General features: G+C 30.5%; 5 protein-coding genes across 5 annotated transcripts; 3 read left to right on the top strand and 2 right to left on the bottom strand.

Moving 5' to 3' along the window:
- Positions 1-33: 33 nt before the first annotated feature.
- T551_00958 (uncharacterized protein) lies at positions 34-2,797 on the top strand (the record flags this gene model as incomplete). Its single annotated transcript, XM_018373222.1, has 8 exons — positions 34-130; positions 172-320; positions 367-666; positions 719-737; positions 786-875; positions 926-2,086; positions 2,130-2,578; positions 2,624-2,797. The coding sequence occupies 8 exons, from the start codon at positions 34-36 to the stop codon at positions 2,795-2,797; spliced, it is 2,439 nt and encodes an 812-aa protein (XP_018230389.1).
- A 153-nt stretch (positions 2,798-2,950) lies between these two features.
- On the bottom strand, positions 2,951-3,997 carry T551_00959 (mitochondrial 54S ribosomal protein YmL7/YmL5; the record flags this gene model as incomplete). The annotated part of the gene is made up of 4 exons (XM_018373223.1): positions 2,951-3,081; positions 3,129-3,320; positions 3,365-3,721; positions 3,823-3,997. The coding sequence occupies 4 exons, from the start codon at positions 3,995-3,997 to the stop codon at positions 2,951-2,953; spliced, it is 855 nt and encodes a 284-aa protein (XP_018230390.1).
- A 302-nt stretch (positions 3,998-4,299) lies between these two features.
- Positions 4,300-6,246, top strand: T551_00960 (uncharacterized protein; the record flags this gene model as incomplete). Its single annotated transcript, XM_018373224.1, has 10 exons — positions 4,300-4,314; positions 4,370-4,450; positions 4,492-4,605; positions 4,650-4,874; positions 4,924-4,962; positions 5,008-5,093; positions 5,134-5,215; positions 5,267-5,898; positions 5,942-6,022; positions 6,072-6,246. 10 exons carry the CDS (start codon positions 4,300-4,302, stop codon positions 6,244-6,246), a joined length of 1,530 nt encoding a protein of 509 aa, XP_018230391.1.
- Positions 6,247-6,688: 442 nt separating this feature from the next.
- T551_00961 (CCR4-NOT core subunit CDC39) lies at positions 6,689-13,867 on the bottom strand (the record flags this gene model as incomplete). Its single annotated transcript, XM_018373225.1, has 16 exons — positions 6,689-6,763; positions 6,806-6,892; positions 6,938-6,977; positions 7,021-7,159; positions 7,210-7,840; positions 7,888-8,002; positions 8,049-8,863; positions 8,918-9,223; positions 9,274-9,413; positions 9,457-10,006; positions 10,057-11,656; positions 11,708-12,171; positions 12,218-12,679; positions 12,727-12,958; positions 13,014-13,618; positions 13,679-13,867. 16 exons carry the CDS (start codon positions 13,865-13,867, stop codon positions 6,689-6,691), a joined length of 6,450 nt encoding a protein of 2,149 aa, XP_018230392.1.
- A 747-nt stretch (positions 13,868-14,614) lies between these two features.
- On the top strand, positions 14,615-17,912 carry T551_00962 (uncharacterized protein; the record flags this gene model as incomplete). Its single annotated transcript, XM_018373226.1, has 7 exons — positions 14,615-14,792; positions 14,909-15,233; positions 15,277-15,531; positions 15,579-15,677; positions 15,720-15,816; positions 15,860-17,686; positions 17,728-17,912. Exons 3-7 carry the CDS (start codon positions 15,415-15,417, stop codon positions 17,910-17,912), a joined length of 2,325 nt encoding a protein of 774 aa, XP_018230393.1. The 5' UTR covers positions 14,615-14,792; positions 14,909-15,233; positions 15,277-15,414.
- Between the last annotated feature and the right edge of the window lie 347 nt (positions 17,913-18,259).

Below are 18,259 nucleotides of genomic sequence, written 5' to 3' on the forward strand. Positions count from 1 at the left end.
AATATAGCGTATTTTTTGTTTTTTACGTGATCTATGAATTATCTGGATGAAGTCAAATTATGGAATGAAGAAAAGGTTGGAGAATGGCTTAAATTAAATGATTTTGGATTTTATACCTCTGTTTTTTATGGTAAATAGTATTTAATTACTTTTTTTCTAACCACATCTTAGATAATAATATTAATGGAGATATTCTGTTAGATTGTGATGCAACATTACTTAAAGAGTTAGGGATTCATAAACTTAGTGATAGGATTCGTCTTCTAGTGTGTATTAAGAAACTTCGAAACAAATGCATTGCATCTGCAAGAAAAGCAAAAGTATTTTATAAATAAACAGTGTTGTTGATCATTAATATTTATATAGCTGGGCATTTTTGTGCCTGTAGTGAAATCATCTGATGTTACAATTGCTCAACAAAGTCCTACGGATCCTTTGATTCCCTGTAAACCATGTGATTCGTTAGAAACATCTTCAGGTTTATATTTAGATTATCATTATTCAGATACACAAAGTATAGATTCATTGAATAATTATACGTCGGGTATATCTAATATGCCGTCTACAATTCAGAGTTTAAGTAAAGATTTATGTTCTGATATAGTAAAAAATTCTGAAAAGCCACCTATACCAGAAATAAATTTTATGGACATCAGTTCTGTTAAGGTATATATTAATGTTTTAGTATATATTTTTTCTATTTGACTAATTTTGGAAGAATTCCCCTAGTTCCACTGGTGATAAAAAACATATTTAAATGATAAATACTGACAATTATAAAACAGATGGAGATTTGTCTAAAGTATTTAAAAAATTCAATACGTTTGATGAATCTACTGAATGGAATGTTTATGATGCACAAAATAGTAAATCGAGTTATTTCTTTTTTAGTTTTATATATGATCTGAACGTTAATTATTAATAGGTGAATGTATTTTTAATGATGCATTTTTACCTGTTCCTTCTCAACATTCAAAATTAGAGCAAGAAGGATCTACATTAAAAAGAGTGCCTTCTTCATCAACATCTGACACATTTACGGTTTCTCAAATAGCTGCTAAAGAACAAGATTTCGTTTATGGCACTACTGTAATGGCAAAAACAACAGGCAATTTAAGAAAATTAGAAACATTTTTTGGAGAAAAAATTGAACATACTTTTGCATCACCTAATGTTAGTCCTCTACCTTCTCCATCTTATAAAGACAAATTTTTGGGCACAAAACGTATAAGAAACTTTTTTGGTCAACGTCCTCCTAGTGAACATATTAGTTCAAATTTAACTGAATATTTTCCTGGTCATGAGAAAAAAGTGCTGGAGCAAACAGTTAGAAATTCTATTAGAAAACTTACTCATCCGGGTGTTATTAAACGATCAAATCTTAATATATCAAGTTCTTTACCATATGGTATATCATCTATGCCTACAGCTGGAAGGAGATGGGTTCGACTTGGAGGACAGAAATTATCTGAAAGTAGTCGTAGATTTTCTCTATCATATTTCGTTTCTACTCAATTTTCTGCATTACTTGAAGCAGCTCCTTCAAAAGAAAATATCTTTCGGCCTCTAGCATCTCCATCAAAGTCTGATCCAGGATATAGTACTAATATTACTAGATCAGGTTTTAGTATTGAAAAAAATATTTCAGATATTAAATTAGACTCTAAAGATTCTGATGATAAAGATTCATTTATTGGAACTTTAAAATCTAGATCATGTGCATTAGGTGGCTCTTTAATTCTTTCAGATTCATGTGATGCGAGTGTAGGTATTACTAGGGGTAGTTTAGACGGCAATATTTTTGAAAATAGTGTTATTAAAGATCTTGATATTGAAAAAGGAACAGGAAATAATAATAGTGGTCCTACAAGGTGGATTAAGGGTGCTTTGATTGGAAGCGGTTCTTTTGGAAGTGTATTTTTGGGAATGAATGCGTTGAGTGGTGAATTAATGGCTGTTAAACAAGTGGAAATACCATCTTATGATATTCAAGGATGTAAAAGAAAAATAGCTATGTTAGATGCTTTGCAAAGAGAAATATCTTTGCTTAAAGAATTACATCATGAAAATATAGTTCAATATCTTGGTATTATTAAAACATAAAATATGTATTATTTTAATTTTTTTAGGTTCAAGTATGGATGAAACGCATTTAACGTTTTTTCTTGAATACGTTCCTGGTGGATCTGTAACAGCATTATTAAATAATTATGGAGCTTTTGAAGAGCCCTTAATTAGAAATTTTGTTCGACAAATTCTCAAAGGCTTAAACTATTTACATAATAAAAAAATTATTCATAGAGATATTAAAGGTGCTAATATTTTGGTTGATAATAAAGGAGTTATTAAAATATCAGATTTTGGTATATCTAAAAAAGTTGAAGCAAATCTTCTATCTATATCAAAAAACCATCGTCCATCACTTCAAGGATCTGTTTATTGGATGGCTCCTGAAGTTGTAAAACAAACATTATATACTAGAAAAGCTGATATATGGTCTCTTGGATGCCTAGTAGTTGAGATGTTTACAGGAGAACATCCTTTTCCGAAAATGAACCAATTACAAGCCATATTTAAGGTAAGTTTTAGAATTATATAATGTTAAATTCACTAAATTCTAAAGATTGGACAATATGCTTCCCCTGAAATTCCAGAATACTGTACTATAGAAGCAAGACAATTTTTGGAAAAAACATTTGAACCAGATTATCATGCACGACCTACTGCTGCTGATTTGCTTAAATCCAGCTTCCTTGGACCCATAGTTCCTAGTCCTCAACCTTATACGAAAAAATAATCTTTTTATAAATTATTTCTTAAACATTTTTGCATATTATTTACCATAATTACATTTTGTAACTGTATCATATTTCTATTACAAACTATAAATATGTATATTGTTTAGGTGCATTGTAATTTATATAACATAATGTTCATGATTTTAGGTTGTTTAAATTTTATTTTGGGTTTTAAAAGGAATACCAAATCCAGAAAGAAGTAATCTGCATTCTTGATCGCTTTTAGCTGTTGTATTAAAATGAACATGGAAGCCTGTTATGTTTGGAAACATGTCATAGTTCGCTATTTATTAACCAGTTAATGATAATTTTAAAAGAATAATTATAAACCTTGTATTTCTGGGAACAAAGAAAGTGCATCTGGTGAAAATCCAAGACAAATATTGCCTGTAGAATCACCTGAGTCAGCTTTGAATCCAGATACCATATCTCTCATTCTTGGGATAACAAGTTCTATCAAAACAGTAAGAAATCTATACATTTCTGCTCCTTTAAGAGTAACTTTTGTTGCAATAGGCATTCCTTTTTTATTTTAACATTAGAAAGTACATATAACTCTATTCTACCTGTTCTTAATTTCCATGGTGCAACCCCTGTTCTAGCATTAATAATTTCTGGTTTTAGTCCTGTTATACAATGCAATGCCATAACCATTGATAAAAGAGCTGTTTTATTATTAATAGCATCTTTAATCATAGAATGAACAATCGTCGCTTCTAAAATTGGAATATTTCTATGTGTTCTTGGTTCCTGTGCTGGTCGAATTGGCTTATTGCCTTTTAGTGGTCGACTAGGCCTATTTTTATGATATGGAGATGAATTGTCCCAATAACGAATAGCATCTGTCTTTTTTAGCTTTTCATCTGTTTCATGAGTATAAGTGAGAGTAAGAATATCTTGACATAGAGTTGTACGATAGTGTTCTATTTCTTTGTTAATATATAAATATTTAAAATGTTTGTAAGTTATATTTAAAAGATTTATCATGCTTAAAAATTGAAAATAAAAATGAAAAAAGACATACCTAAAAGTCTGTTTTGGCACGTTTGCTGTGGATAAAATAGAGGCGATAAAGGCGATGAAGAAGGGTATATATAAGATTTCCCTAACAATTGTTTAGTTGAAATATTTGCTTTTATGTTTCTTGGTAAAAAATTGCATAAACCAAGTTTTGAAGCTCTTTTTGTTCTTATATTCATTGAAATATTCAGATACTCGTGAGATAATATTCTAAAAGATTTAATTTATCTTTTTTCAACTTTCTAATATATAAAGATATTGATATTGAAGATATTTAAATGCAATCTAACGTTTAACGTTTATCGTTTTTTAAATATAAAAAGTATTAAAAGTTAATTATAAAAGACATATAGATAAGCATTTTTTATCATTTTAATGGCGTATTCTATAAATAGAATCCATTTTATGGGCTAATTGTTTTTTTTTTACTAAAAATAGTCTGAAAATATTACTTATGAAATTAAAAAAACTAAAAAGTAGAATGAGACGAAAAAAAGTAACGTTAATCTTTTGAATTTTTTAAATGTCTTGTTTTTACGTATTTTATTTAGAAAAATATTTCTAAACATTCATTTTATGCTTGTAATGATGCACAATTGTTGGTTTATGACACGGGAGTTCTTGAACTTCAAGTAGTGATTAAGGTTTCTAAAAATACGCTTATTGCTTTTAGGTTGCGGAAGTTATTTCTCAACTAGAAACTTATGGTTATTGTTTAGATTATTTAACTGCATTGAAAGTTTTAAAGGGGAATTATGCCCGAGGTGATGTAAAACGTGCTGTTGAAGTAAATATTTTGGATATGATGAGAAAAAGTACTTAAATGCTCAGTTTTTGTTATATATGAGAGAAGCAAGTGAACTTGTTGTACATCAAATTGATCCGACTATTAAACTCCTTGGTTCTGAAAATTTGAATGGTGTTACTTGTTATTTGGATGCGCTTTTGTTTGCTATGTTTGCAAAGACCAATTGTTTTGAAGCTATGCTTTTCCAAGAAGGAAAAGATTCTATTTCAAGCAAGCTTTGTACATTTATTAGATTGTGGGTTAATATGGTAAATTTTGTTCTTTTAAAAAAAGTAAAATATTGACTTAGATAAAAAGCTTCGAGATGGAAAACTAATTACAAGTGATATTATATCAGTATTTTTAATCAATTTATGTGTTTGTTAATTGATTCTTTTTTAGCAAGTATGTGATGCTCTCAGTGAATGTGGTTGGGAGAATGCAAGTAAAGTACAACAAGATGCTTGTGAAGTATATACTCTTATTACGTAAGTATTTTGTCTTTAATGTACCATGTTAATATATTAGGGAACAATTGGATTTTCCTTTATTAACATTTAAAGTTATTATAGCACATGGTGGGAAATTTAATAGTGAAAATGATCATAAGGTTTTTTCCAAAATTACTATGCCTTAGTGTGTATTTTCATACTTGATATAGTATATTCATGAAAGATTGCTTTGTGTTCCGATTCCTGGTGATTTTCTATCTTATGAAACACCAATATCGTTAGAAGATTGTCTTTCAGAATACTTTAGTAATCACATAAAAGTTAGAAGATATGTCGAACGATCGTTGTCTGGGAGGAGTACCAAGAAAAATATTCAATGTTTTTATGGTTCTGGCTTAATTGATAATAAGAATAATATACAAGAATGTAATGATCAATTAGACGATTTTTTTTATAATGATATTATAGCCTTGCATTCTGAAAGTGATGCTCCCTTAGTTTCTGCATGGCAGTTTTTTCAACTTCTTCCATTTTATTCAGACAAAAAACCAGATAACTTAAGTCAATATTTTGTAGAAAGGCTTCCTATAGTAACCATTTGTCTTAAAAGGTATTTATGGACTATGGAAGGTGAAGCATACTGCAATAGTCGGAAAGTTTTGATTCCCCTTACTCTTGAACTACCTTATTTGATTTCACATGAAGAAACTTCTACAAGTGATCCATTAGAAGTTAAAAAATATAGACTCGTTTTGCAATCTGTTGTTTGTCATAGAAATACCGGTTTTACTATTAGTTCTGGTCATTATATAGCTTTATCTAGAGACATACATTCGAAAAAGTTGAGTTATATTTTGTATTTTTATGTCTTTAAAATTTTGTAGATGGTTTCTTTTTGATGATTTGGCTTACCAAAAAGTTTCTGTTTTTTATGATCCTGATAAAGTACTTAATTCAGAGATGCCGTAGGTCAGCCCTTAAATAAGGTATTATATCGTAATTATTAACATCTAGATATATGTTGTTTTATCAATTAGAAAGCTACGTACCAACTATACCTCAGAAAGTTCCTGAAATTGAATTTTTAAAACCAATAAATAATACCTCGAATTTATTACCGTTTTGTAATCCTTTAAATAATTCGTTTAATATAATGAAAGGTTTTAAAAAGAATTGTTTGATACAATAGGCTATAATTATTTAAAAGCTAATATTCATTTTATATAAAAAAATTATTAAAAATAAATTTATAGAAACTTTAAATATTTTAATCATGCTTTAGGTATATATAATGTTTTTATTTAAAAATATAAAATCATAGAAATGATGTTTTACAAATTTAATAATTTATTATTTTTATAGTTTACATTTATATGATATTTAATATATTTTAATGAAATTCTTTGATTTTATAAACTTCAAGACCAAAAATTTTTATATATTGTTACATATAATTTAAAGAAACTCTTCAAAATTTTTGAAATTTTTTGTTTTTTTAAAAACCTTTAAATTCTAAAATATATTTTTAATAAAATATGGTATTTTAAGGCCCATCTAATTTCAATAAATATTATTACATCTATAAAGCACAAGCTTTATTAGTTCTAAGTCTGATAATTTGCAACAATATTTTATTTGGGTGTGCTATCTCCGTTGTCAATATTTTTATTTATATGAGAAAAAAGACTATTAAACCATGATTCAATCTTTTTATGTTTAACAAAATGGTATAAAAAATTGGTTATTACCTCTGGCATAGATTTTATAAATGGTAATGACCAAAAATTATAATAAGAATTTTTTAGTAATTCGATAAACGTAATAAGCAAACCCCACTAATAATATTAGTTTTGATAGGTCTATATAATGAATAAAATTACTGGATGAGGGCGATTGCATATAAACCTTTCTAGTAGAATCCTAAAAACATTAAATTATAATAATAAATATAATATAAACATACCGAGTAATTTGTTCTTTGACTATGTTATCATCATCCGTAGAATTTTCAAATAAAGAAAGTAATGCAGAACTAAAATAATATGTATGACTATTTGGGTAGCGTAATTGATTCGTAATAGCTTCAAGAAAATAATATCGACCTGAAGAATTGTAAAAATTACATAAAAATAATGTAAATCATGTTAATTACCTTCAAAGTCCAAATCATTATGCAATTTTGTAAAAAGAGTCATTGATGCTGAAGTAGGTGAAAATACGAATGGACCACCATTATTTTGTAATTGAAAATCTTCAATAGTTTTCATACCTATATATAATACTAAAGAATTAATAAAAGGTATATTAATTCTGTTTTTTGATTTCGATTCTTTAAAAATATTATCATCAGACGTTCGTAATTTATTAATTATATCAATAGTAATATCATCCACTTTTTCTCCTGAAAGATAACTGTTTATTTTATCTTTTAGTCCAAATTCTTTTAAGATTGAATCAATGTCTGTACGAACAATAGGATTTTGAGTGCTTTCAGGCAATCGATCTACTTTTAAACCAGGTTGAAAAGGGTCCGGTAATCTGATAGTTTTAGGCGATGCACTTAGTATCAAATTACGAAGCTGAATACAATTCGAAGGAATAATAGAACAAAAGGAAGCATGATAATCTGCTAAAAATGTGGGGAAATCATGAAGAAGCACTAATAACAAACGAAGAGTCCCTTTATATAGCACTCTAGTTGTATCATGAAGTTCTGTTTCTTCTAACAATGGAGAAATAAATTCAAGTAAGGTAATAATGATTTTGTTATAAATAGGATAACCCTGAAAAAAATTAAATATTGCATTTTATTTTTTATCTTTCTACAAACCTTATAATCTGCTAATAAAAGAAGAGATGGCATAAAACATCTGTGTGAAATCAATGTAATCCATGCAAAAGTAAATTTTGGAAAATGTAATGGTTGTAATGCCAAAAACGTTTCACTTATACTTTTAAATAAAGTTAAATGTCAAAATTTAACAATCCTACCTTAATGCTTCAAGAATACTATACTGAATATCTGAAAAATAAGACTCGTTATTAAATTCATATAATATGTTAGCAAATAGTTTATAAAATGGCTTTTGATGAAAATTTCCTCCAAAAGTTTCATAATAATTTGTAAAAACTAAAGCTATAATTGATAAAATACTAGAAAAATATTTGACCCTTAATAGAACTTTTGGTTTATCATCTTTTTCATTAGAGCAATACTTTATAAGTAAAACGATTAATTTAGCAAGAGAATCTATTGGAAGGTAACTTGGATTATTGGAAGACCCATAATTTTCGAGTTTCATGAAATTATTGATACTAAGATCTATAGCTACCCTGAAGAATGTGTATGATAATTGCTCATCAGTGATAATTTTTTCATGTTGTAATTGCAAAATAAACGCTACATAGGTTTTTTCATTAGAAGCAGGATGCGTTAATAATCTGATCCATTCTGCAAAAATATATGCCAGTTGCTCCTGAAGACTTGGTTCGTTTATTGGAGGTAATGTATTTACCTTTGTTTTTTCTAAGTTTAATGCGTGCAAAAATTGAAAAAGTTCGGTTATTGACTGAGGAGCATCCGTTTTCCTAGAAAGAATTTCAAACGCATCAAGGCAGTTAGTGAAATTTGCTCGAAAGTTAAAATTAGGTATAGATAAAACTACTTTTTTTATGAGAGAAGCGGTAAACTCAATCACAGTATTGTTTTGCTTCATTATTTGCCTTGCGAGTTGGATATCTAGTTCGGAAAGTGTTATAAGCCCTACTTTAATAAGTATAGTCATAACATTTGTATCAAATTTTCGCTTTTATATATTAGTAAAAAATTTATAGTTATTTTTTTCTTTTTGATAATTTACCTTATCATCTGAATAAATCAACCAGAATTCAACATCTTTAGCCGTTTTAGGTGACTGCTCAGAGAACTTCTCCAAGAGAACAGATAACGTTTCGATCATGAGAATTGATCCATTGCCCTTAAAAAGTAATTGTAAAACTCTTTGTGCACAAACAAGAATTATATCATCTTTAATCGATGCTTTTAATTGAGCAGTAGAGTTGCATATTTGTTTAAGAAGTTTATAGATATCATGATCTAAGGGAACATCTGTCAAGTATTGGAAATTAGTTTCTGATAAAATTTTTTCTAACTCCAAAATTATGATCTATTTTTTTTTTTTAATTTAAATGGTCAATAATTAAAGATATATTTTACCGTAAGCTTTTCAACGGTTTGATTAATTAAAGCCGGCAAATTAAACGCTCCGGTATTCCGTTGATGTGGCATTTCTGAATCTATTCCGTATATATTATTATCAGGTGTTATGTCTACTTGATGAGTTGGTTCTTCATGAGCTAATCAGAGTTAAAATTAGAATAAAAATAGAGGCTTATAAACCATAAATAGAAATAGCTTGCGATGCTGTTTTTGGGATCCGAGAAAATTCTTCATACATTGCAAGCTGTTGTGCAGTAAGTCCATGTGGCTTCAAACGCAAAGGATCGGGAAGAGATAATGGAACTCTTTGTACAGAAGGATCTAAGAATGGGTGCCGAGAACGTGATTCTTTGTGACGTTTTCTATTCATGATTGCTACTGATAAATTTTCATTAATTTCTGGAATTGCTCTCTCCATTGCTGTTTTTCCTATGATAGAACATGCTAAATCAAGATTATCTGAAACAATTACCATAGCTGCTTGTTCAGGAAACTGTTGATTATTTATTCCATTTTGTAAAAGAATATTACGTAAGTTAGTAGTTATACTAATACGCAAAGCCTCTCTGCATGTTACTAATGCTAAACTACTTGCCAAATTTTGAACCATTATATGTGCAGCGTTTTTCATTTTTTCTTCATTAGGATCTGTAGCAAAATCCTTTGTGATCAATTCTTTCGTGGATATTCCTGCAATGGTAACTGAACGTTCTACGACTGGACCAATAATCTAAAAATAAGGTTAAGCCATTTATTATTATATCGAAATCGACTAAATACTTCTCGAATAGCTCTATCAATTGCAATTTGAAGTACTCTCTTCAAACTCGTCGCATTCATAAACATGGTAACATTTTGGTTAATAACTAAATGATTTGATAGATTTGGTATCACGAAGCTCGTATCCATAAGATTGCTGTGAGAATACGTTGTTTCGGCAATCGCTTTTTTAGGTCTTTCCTGAGTTTGAGTATATGGATCACTTTCGTTGACTTTTTCGGCTTCAGTTTTAGGAGTTCTTGCTTTAAGTAAAGAAGTCGATTCTAAAGATTTCATTTCTATATCCAGTTTTTTACATAATACTTCTATTTCAAACTTTAAATTTAGTTTTATATCAGCAGATTCATAAAGTTCGACTAATAATCTTAATATACCCATTATCCAGGCATTAGGCGGTTTGAATACTTTTGAATTAGCAGCTTGTTCAAGAACCTTACAGGTAAAAGGAAGAACAACAATTAACCGTTTAGAATCATAACCCTCCAATAACAATTCTTTAAATGCAATGTTATTGTGTTTAATTGGTTTGTTTTGAGATAACGTCATTCCTCCTAACCAAGAGCCAAGATTTTTTAAAAGACTTCTTTCCATAGTAGAAAGTGCAGTTTTTTCGGAATTTAAAAGAATAATGATATTTGCATATGTTTCATGTAAAATTTGTTGCTTTAAAAGATTTATATTTAAAACGTTTAAAAGTTGAAGATATAAAGAATGATAATTAGGTTCCGTACTAGCTCTTTTAACAACAAGATGTTTGGCAAACCAACTATAGTATTGTTCTAGTAAACATTCGCGAAGTTCTTCCGCTTTTTGATCGAGGTTCCCATGAGACATATTATTAATGATGAACAAAATTTTGTCTTGAATAGATTCCGAAGGATCTTCGAAAAATGAAGCATCGCGTAAAGGTTTATTAAGACGTAAAGATGTAAAAGGTAAATATTGCTGAACTTGGTTGGATTCGGTTATTAAATTAGAGCTTCCTGACAAATTAACGTGTCTTCCTGTTCCTAAAGAATTACGAATATTTTGCACAAGTTCTGGATGAAAAATTTGTAAATGTGTTACCCTTAAAATATGTGACGAATATTGTGGCCATTCGGCAATCCTTGATTGGAATTGAATCAATGCTTGGACTCCAAAATTAAACATGTTTGAATTTGGAGGCTGTTGTATAGCATCTAAAACATAACGTAATGCAATTCCAAGGGGAATATAAGATAATAATTGATACTGAATAAGACTTCCAAATAATATTGCAGTAATTGCTAAAGCATTAGATGGATATTCTGGGAAAAAACGATATTCGTCGAATAAACTATGAAGCATACAAGCAAAAAGATCTTGATCTCTAGGATTTTCGGATATTTTTAATTTTTGTAGTAAAACAATACAATCACTGATGCTAAGATCGCCTTTATAAAGACGTTGATAATAAGTTTCTTGTTCTTGTTCAACGTCTCTAGAAAAGGTATTTGTTTCGTTATTTGAAGTAATAATTTCATCTCTACCCTGACCAATGTTCATTAAACGCGGATATACCTGTAAACAAATAGTTTGAACTGATCTAAAAAGTTCACTATTAGCGGCTGACATAGAACTGAAACAATAATGATTAGATGAAACATGATCCGAACAGGGAAATTCTTACTTATTCATAAGAACTCTTAAAAAATCGGCAACTGTTTCAATGCGTAATCTAGTCATTGTTGATGAAGTATTTGAAAATTGTTGATTACTTTCCGAAGATGATTTAAGATTTAAGTAATCTAAGCAAGTTCGGATAAAAAAGTCATGGTTCTCATTAATGTTATCTTGTAACCATTTCTCTAAATTTAAATAATGTAATTTTGATGCTGATACAGCGAGATCAATTGAAAATGAATAGGGCCGTAGTTTCAAAAGTGAATCCCTAATTTTTAAATCTTGAGCAATATTTAAAATCTGGTTTATGCATGCCGGGTTTTTTAAATGTAATCTGATAAATGAATTTCCCATATATTCAGGATTGACTTGCCAAAGTCTAATAAATACTAATTGATTATTCACGTATCGGGAGAAAAATGTATCGAATCCTTTATCAATTAATTTAGTGTGTTCTGTACTCCATGGTTTCTAAGATGTTGAATCATTTAATGGTTTAAGCTGAAAAAGAATATACCTGCTTTTGAACCGAACCTAGAAAAACTAATTCCGGTGTTAATTGTGATATTTTATTTAAAAATGTGGATGCGTTTTCGCTAGATTTGGGGTTATCGAAAAGCATAATCACCGTTTTTATCATATCAAGACAATTCCATATTTGATATTCTAAACTAACAGCAAGAGCTTTTACAGTAGGACTTGCATTTTGAAAATTTTCAACAATTAATGTTTTTTGACAAGGATAGGATAAAAGATCGAAGGAATCACGAGGAATAAGTGATAAAAAGTGCAACATTTGAAGTTGAGAACGAGGATACTTCCATGAAGTCCATAAAAACTTTAAGGGAAATTGTAATTTATCATTTTTAGCTATCCCAAATACACCCTTAAAAAAGGTTCCTAGTCTAAAATAATCTTTCGTTGGAAGTAACGGTTTATCCAACCCTTTTATGACATCTTCAGGATTTAAATCAAAAACCTTTGAAGTAAGTTAAATTGAAAATATAATTTAAAGAAATGAATTACTATTTCAGATATTAATTTTCCAAATATTTCCGGTTCCCAATGAAGAAGAAAACTTGGTGTAGATATAATGAATAAAACATCGGAAATCATATTTGACACTTCATCTAAAGACATGTTTTCCAAAATTCTGTTTTGATGAAACAATTTTTTTAAACTTTCTTCGAAACCAATAACATCTAAATCGATATTTTTTAGCACGTCAATAATCATTTGTAAAGTGTTGTCTAATTTTCTATGTTAATGTAAGAATACTATCAAATATTACGAATTAAAAAGTAGGATCATACAAATGCCGTTCAAGGGCCTCGGTAACCGTGAGTGGGATTTCTTGATCTGAATATTGTTCACGAATAACGGTATCGAGTAGAAATTTTTGATGCGAGGTAAGTGTGAATGTGCTGTTTTCTGGAAGATATTGGTTCAAAAAAGATACCATTTCAACGCTCGTTAGTTTCGACCGATATTTCTGATTTTCAATAATTTCAATAACACCATATACATTTTCTGCTAATATATCCAATGCTAATCTATTAGCAAATTGTTCAAGGAAAGAAGGAAAAGATCGGTTTTCCTTACCTTGTACATCCTTTTTCGATGATAATAAAAGACTCGATGCTAAAACGGATTTTTGAAAGGCATCAAGATCAAAGTATTGGCAAAACTTATCAATGTCAAAATCGTTAAAGATGCCCGAGACGGCGCCTGAAATAGCACTTCCGAATTGATGTGATGCTGTAGGTGTTGTTGATAGCATTTGGATTTCTTCTGATAACAATCTATAGGTTGCTGGGTTCTCATGCGTCCGTGTTAGCCCCAAAATTGTGCCCACATTGTACTGAATTAGTCGTCGTAATAAATGTAGATAGATGTCTGGCCCATTTTCTTGATACAACTACATAAATCTCAGTCTTTTTCTGGAAACAAATATTTTGCTAAAAGTCTTTTCCCATACATCTTTCAGTTGCATCACTGTTGTATCATAATTATCTTTGGTCAACGTTGATAATAGAAAAAACACTTGGACTCGCACTATCGTCTGCAACGACGAAATACCTTGTGGTGAGCTTTGTCCTGTCGGCGGTGACCCTCTCCGGACTGGCCTAATGCTCCCCCGTCCTGTCGCCGCCTGTTCCTGGCTCATCCCTCGCTCCACTTGAGACTCGCTGTCGGAGCCGCTATATCTTGTCTCTGCCGTCTCCTTAAATCCGCGCACTTCTCTGTCCCTTTTCCTTATATTCTGCTTTTCTATGCAGTCGGCTGTTCCAAATTTCCTCGGCAATCTTTTCTTTTTTAAATTTTCTTTTTAATTTTCTTATATACATTTTTTTCATTTGGTTTTTCTATCGTTTTTTATTTCTTTTATTCTGGGGGATGGCTTTATTTATACTTTTTTACTTGGTAGTTTATGTTTTAAACATGTCTGTTTTATACAGTATCACGTGATCTTCACGTGATACTTGTTAAGATATTTAAAATATCTAAACTAAACATTACTATTGCTTTTTGTACTTTTCAATGAGATTTTCTGTGATATATTTGTCTGTTATTTATTGTATGTATACCATGTGTGTTAAAGCCCATATTATTATCTGTATGTGTACGGACGCGCATATGGCTGAGGTTTGTTCTTATCTATTAGGGACACATAAGTGTCCCTAATTAACGCGTGATATACGATCGTTCGTCTCGAGCAGTGAGTATCTCGCTTTTAAAACGACCAACATAAGGTGTTTGAGAGTGGTTTGGTCGGATTAGTGCGAGTTAAGTGGTGAAAGACGGCGTATTTGAAAGAACGTGTTTCTCGGTTTTGTTCTAGTTTTTTGGATTTGAAAACGAGTAGATTTAAATGTTTTTTAAGCAATCGGCTGATCTGATTTAGATAGCATATGCAAGCGGGAGGCAGAAGAGAGGAAAGGTTTTTTGGAAATGGGAGACGGTGTATCAGAGCCGCTGAGCTTTTGCAATCATTTTTGGGGGAAAGATGATCGAGGAGTGAATGTTTTGTTTAATCGCATGAATGAAGCTAAGACTATATGTGAAGAAGTCCGGTCGTTTTACAAGGATTGGTATGTAGATAAAGGGCCATAAACGCATAGTGCGTATATTTTATGTGTTATATATGCGTTATATATGCACTGGTTTCATTGTGTTGCGATGATTGCTCTTACAGTTTCTTTTTCAGGGCGACTATTGAAGAGGAGTATTCTCGGAGATTGCATAGGCTTGTGCGTGGAACGTTGTGTTCACACGAGATTGGGACTCTGCGTGAGAGTTTTGTTACTTTGCAGAAGGAAACAGAGACGATAGCTAAGCAGCATTCAAACATTGCAATTCAGATTCGTAGTGAATTGGAAGAGCCATTGCATGCATTTTCTTCGGATATGCGTACAACACGTAAAGCAGTATGTTTTGTATTTTGTTGTTTAGAAGTAGACCGTTTGTAGATCCAATCGAATTTAGAGAAGCTTCGTAAAGTAAAGACTGCACAAGAACAACAGCTGCAGAAGGTATGTTTTTCTTGTTTTCTGATATTTTGTTTATATTTTCAAGTATAAGGAAAAAATTGAGGACAAAAGTAATAAATCTGTTTCTCATGGTTCACAACCGGGATTATTTTCTGCCAAAAATTCTGATAAAAGTAATTCAAAGACTGATAAAAATCAAATTGCGACTCAAAATAGTTGAGTGATGTTCTCTACTAGTAAAATTGATTTATTTTATTTAGATAATGATTATATTCTTGCGGTTACTGTGCTTCAAGAAACGTCAATTAAGTGGATTCGAGAATGGAAAATTGCATGTGATGTATTTTATTGTAGGAATTTTGTTTATATTTTTACATTTTGTATTAGAAATTTCAAGATCTTGAGGAAAGGCGTATTAGTTTTATTAAATCGAGTTTGTGGGCGTTTTCTAGTATTATATTAGAAACATGTACTAATGATAGCAAAGTATATTTTAGATATCTTTTTACGTTTTTAACAAATTGTTAGTCTTGTGAGAAAATTCGTGAATCTATTAGAAAGTGTAACCTTCAGAATGATATACAATTATTCATTCGAACTAAGGGTACTGGACAAGAGATTCCAAGTACGTGATCGAAGTATATTATTAAGCAATCTTACTGTTTTAGACCCTCCTAAGCCTAGGGATCCCTGTGATGGGTTTGAGGACTTAAATGAATTGCCTTATTCTATAGCTCAGTTTTCTCGAGTTAGCGATCCTCAGTTTCATTCTGATATTATAATGCAACGTTCTATACTTAATGAAAATAGTATCTATTTGTCACCGAAAATTCCTCCACTTTCTACAGAGACTCAAGTTGAACAGTCTTTGAAAACAGATGCTAGTGAGGTTCCTCTTGATGGTATTACTCATTTTTGTAAGAATGATTCCTTAATCTCGAATTCCTCAAATACCAAATCTTCTTCACCGTCTACTTCGGTATACCCTCACAATACTGAAACACGTACAGCTACATCATTCTTTGGTTTTAAGGATCGTAGTAAAAAAGATACGTCATCTGTTCCCGGATTTACAACTAAAGATAGGTATTCTTTTAACTCAAATGATAAAAGACCAGAATTTATATCATCTTTGGAAGAAGCTTCAGCTTCTGCTGATAAAACGATTAAAACTAGAAGTCGATCTACTTCTCCGTTTAAGAACTTTAGTTCTAAAAAAAATCTTGAAAAAACTAAATCTCCGTTACTTGAAAGACTTAGAGGCATGGGTGTTGTTAGTGACTCTGAAGTTGATCCAATTGATCCACGGGCTAATGTGGTATTGAGTGTTGGTAATAATATGTTTGATGTTGAATCGAATGTGAAAAATCAGAAACCTGGTCTTTATGATCATGATGATCCTGTTGTATCTGCACTTGCTCAGTTTAAGATTTCTTCTAAAATTCCTTTGCCGACAAAAAGAGAACCTACAAGAGTTACATGGTTTGATTCTGCTGATAAAAATTGTATTCAAAATTCTGAAGTGGTAGAAAGAAGACATTGTTTTTCTACAGAGCAGCCTCAAAAGTTATCTTCAAATGTTCATCCTTCTTCAATGCCAATACCACAAAGACCGAATTTATCTGTGCCTAGTAAGCTTGCTAAGCAATATGATACTCTTGATGCACCTCCTCCAGCTGTAACTGCTGCTAAAATGAAACATATAAGTCAAGGATATGTTAGACAGATGAAGGATATTTATGGTTCATCTGAAAAGAATCCGTATTTGCAATATGATGTAGTTTCAGCTAATCAAGACTCTTATTATGATCAAACTCGAAATATGTATTCGGAGAAAGAAATATTACCAATGACTGGGGAAAAGATTTTAAATGGAAGGCATCAGATATCCGAAAATATGAGAATGCCAATGGTTTCTGGAAAGCCTTATATGAACTCTAGATCTACTATACGAACAGCAAGTCCTCAAACATCGTATCGACCTATTTCTCCAGATCATGATTATCCTAGACCAGGATCTCGTTCTCCAGTTATTTATAAGTCTGCATTATCTGGTCCTCAATATGCATCGAGAGTTGAAAGACCCATGGAAATGTTTCCAAATAGTTGTGCACAGCGTTCGCTAACACCTGGTCCCGGCATGAGGAATTCTGATCAGTATTATTCTCACGCTTCAAGGCAGCAGCCTCCTACATCTTCTGCTTTTGATATCGCATTGGATGCTAATGGGAATTTGATAAACAAGTATTCGCGTGCAAGGAGTGCTTCACCTTGTCCCAATAGTCATAAACCGATTCCCAGGGCTGGATATAATTATAATATTCCAGTAGAGTATCCATCATATAATAATTTAGCCTCTGATTATAGCGATTGTTATCGTGAAGATACTCGAGTTTTTAATCAGGCGCCTATTCATACTGATGGTAGAGTATACATGAATAATTCTTTTGTTCCTTTACAGTATACAGAAGATGGAAGAAGAATATTATTTTATGGTATGTTTAAATTATAAGTTCGTCAATATTCAATTTTTTAGTTCGTGCATTATACGATTATCAGGCAACTATACCTGAGGAGATAAGTTTTGTTAAAGATGATATACTTTTGGTATTAGAAATGCAGGAAGATGGATGGTGGGAAGGTGAAATAGTGAATTCGAAAAAATCTAAGCGTGGTTTATTTCCTAGTAATTTTGTGCAACGTACTTCAATCATTTCATAGTATTATTTTATCATAATTTAATGGCATATTGTATTAGGTTTTTTAAAATTGTTATATATATATATTAGAAATTATTATATAGTGTGTTGTTCTATATTAGAAATATTTATATATATTAATAAAATCTTTATAATTTCTGAATTTTGAATATATACTTATTATTTTTATCTTTAAGATCCGTTGTATCCGAGGATGGTACTTATCTGTTTAATGATTTAAATTCTTTTCTGTAGAAAAAGTATTAAATTTTATAAAAAAATTGAAAATATGAGTGCTTTTGTGATTTATCTTAAGGTGGATATTTTATATCGTTTGTTTTATTAATAAAAATTTAGTTATGAAGTTTT

The sequence above is a fragment of the Pneumocystis jirovecii genome, assembly GCF_001477535.1.
Source record: "Pneumocystis jirovecii RU7 chromosome Unknown supercont1.4, whole genome shotgun sequence".
Lineage (NCBI taxonomy): Eukaryota > Fungi > Ascomycota > Pneumocystomycetes > Pneumocystales > Pneumocystaceae > Pneumocystis > Pneumocystis jirovecii.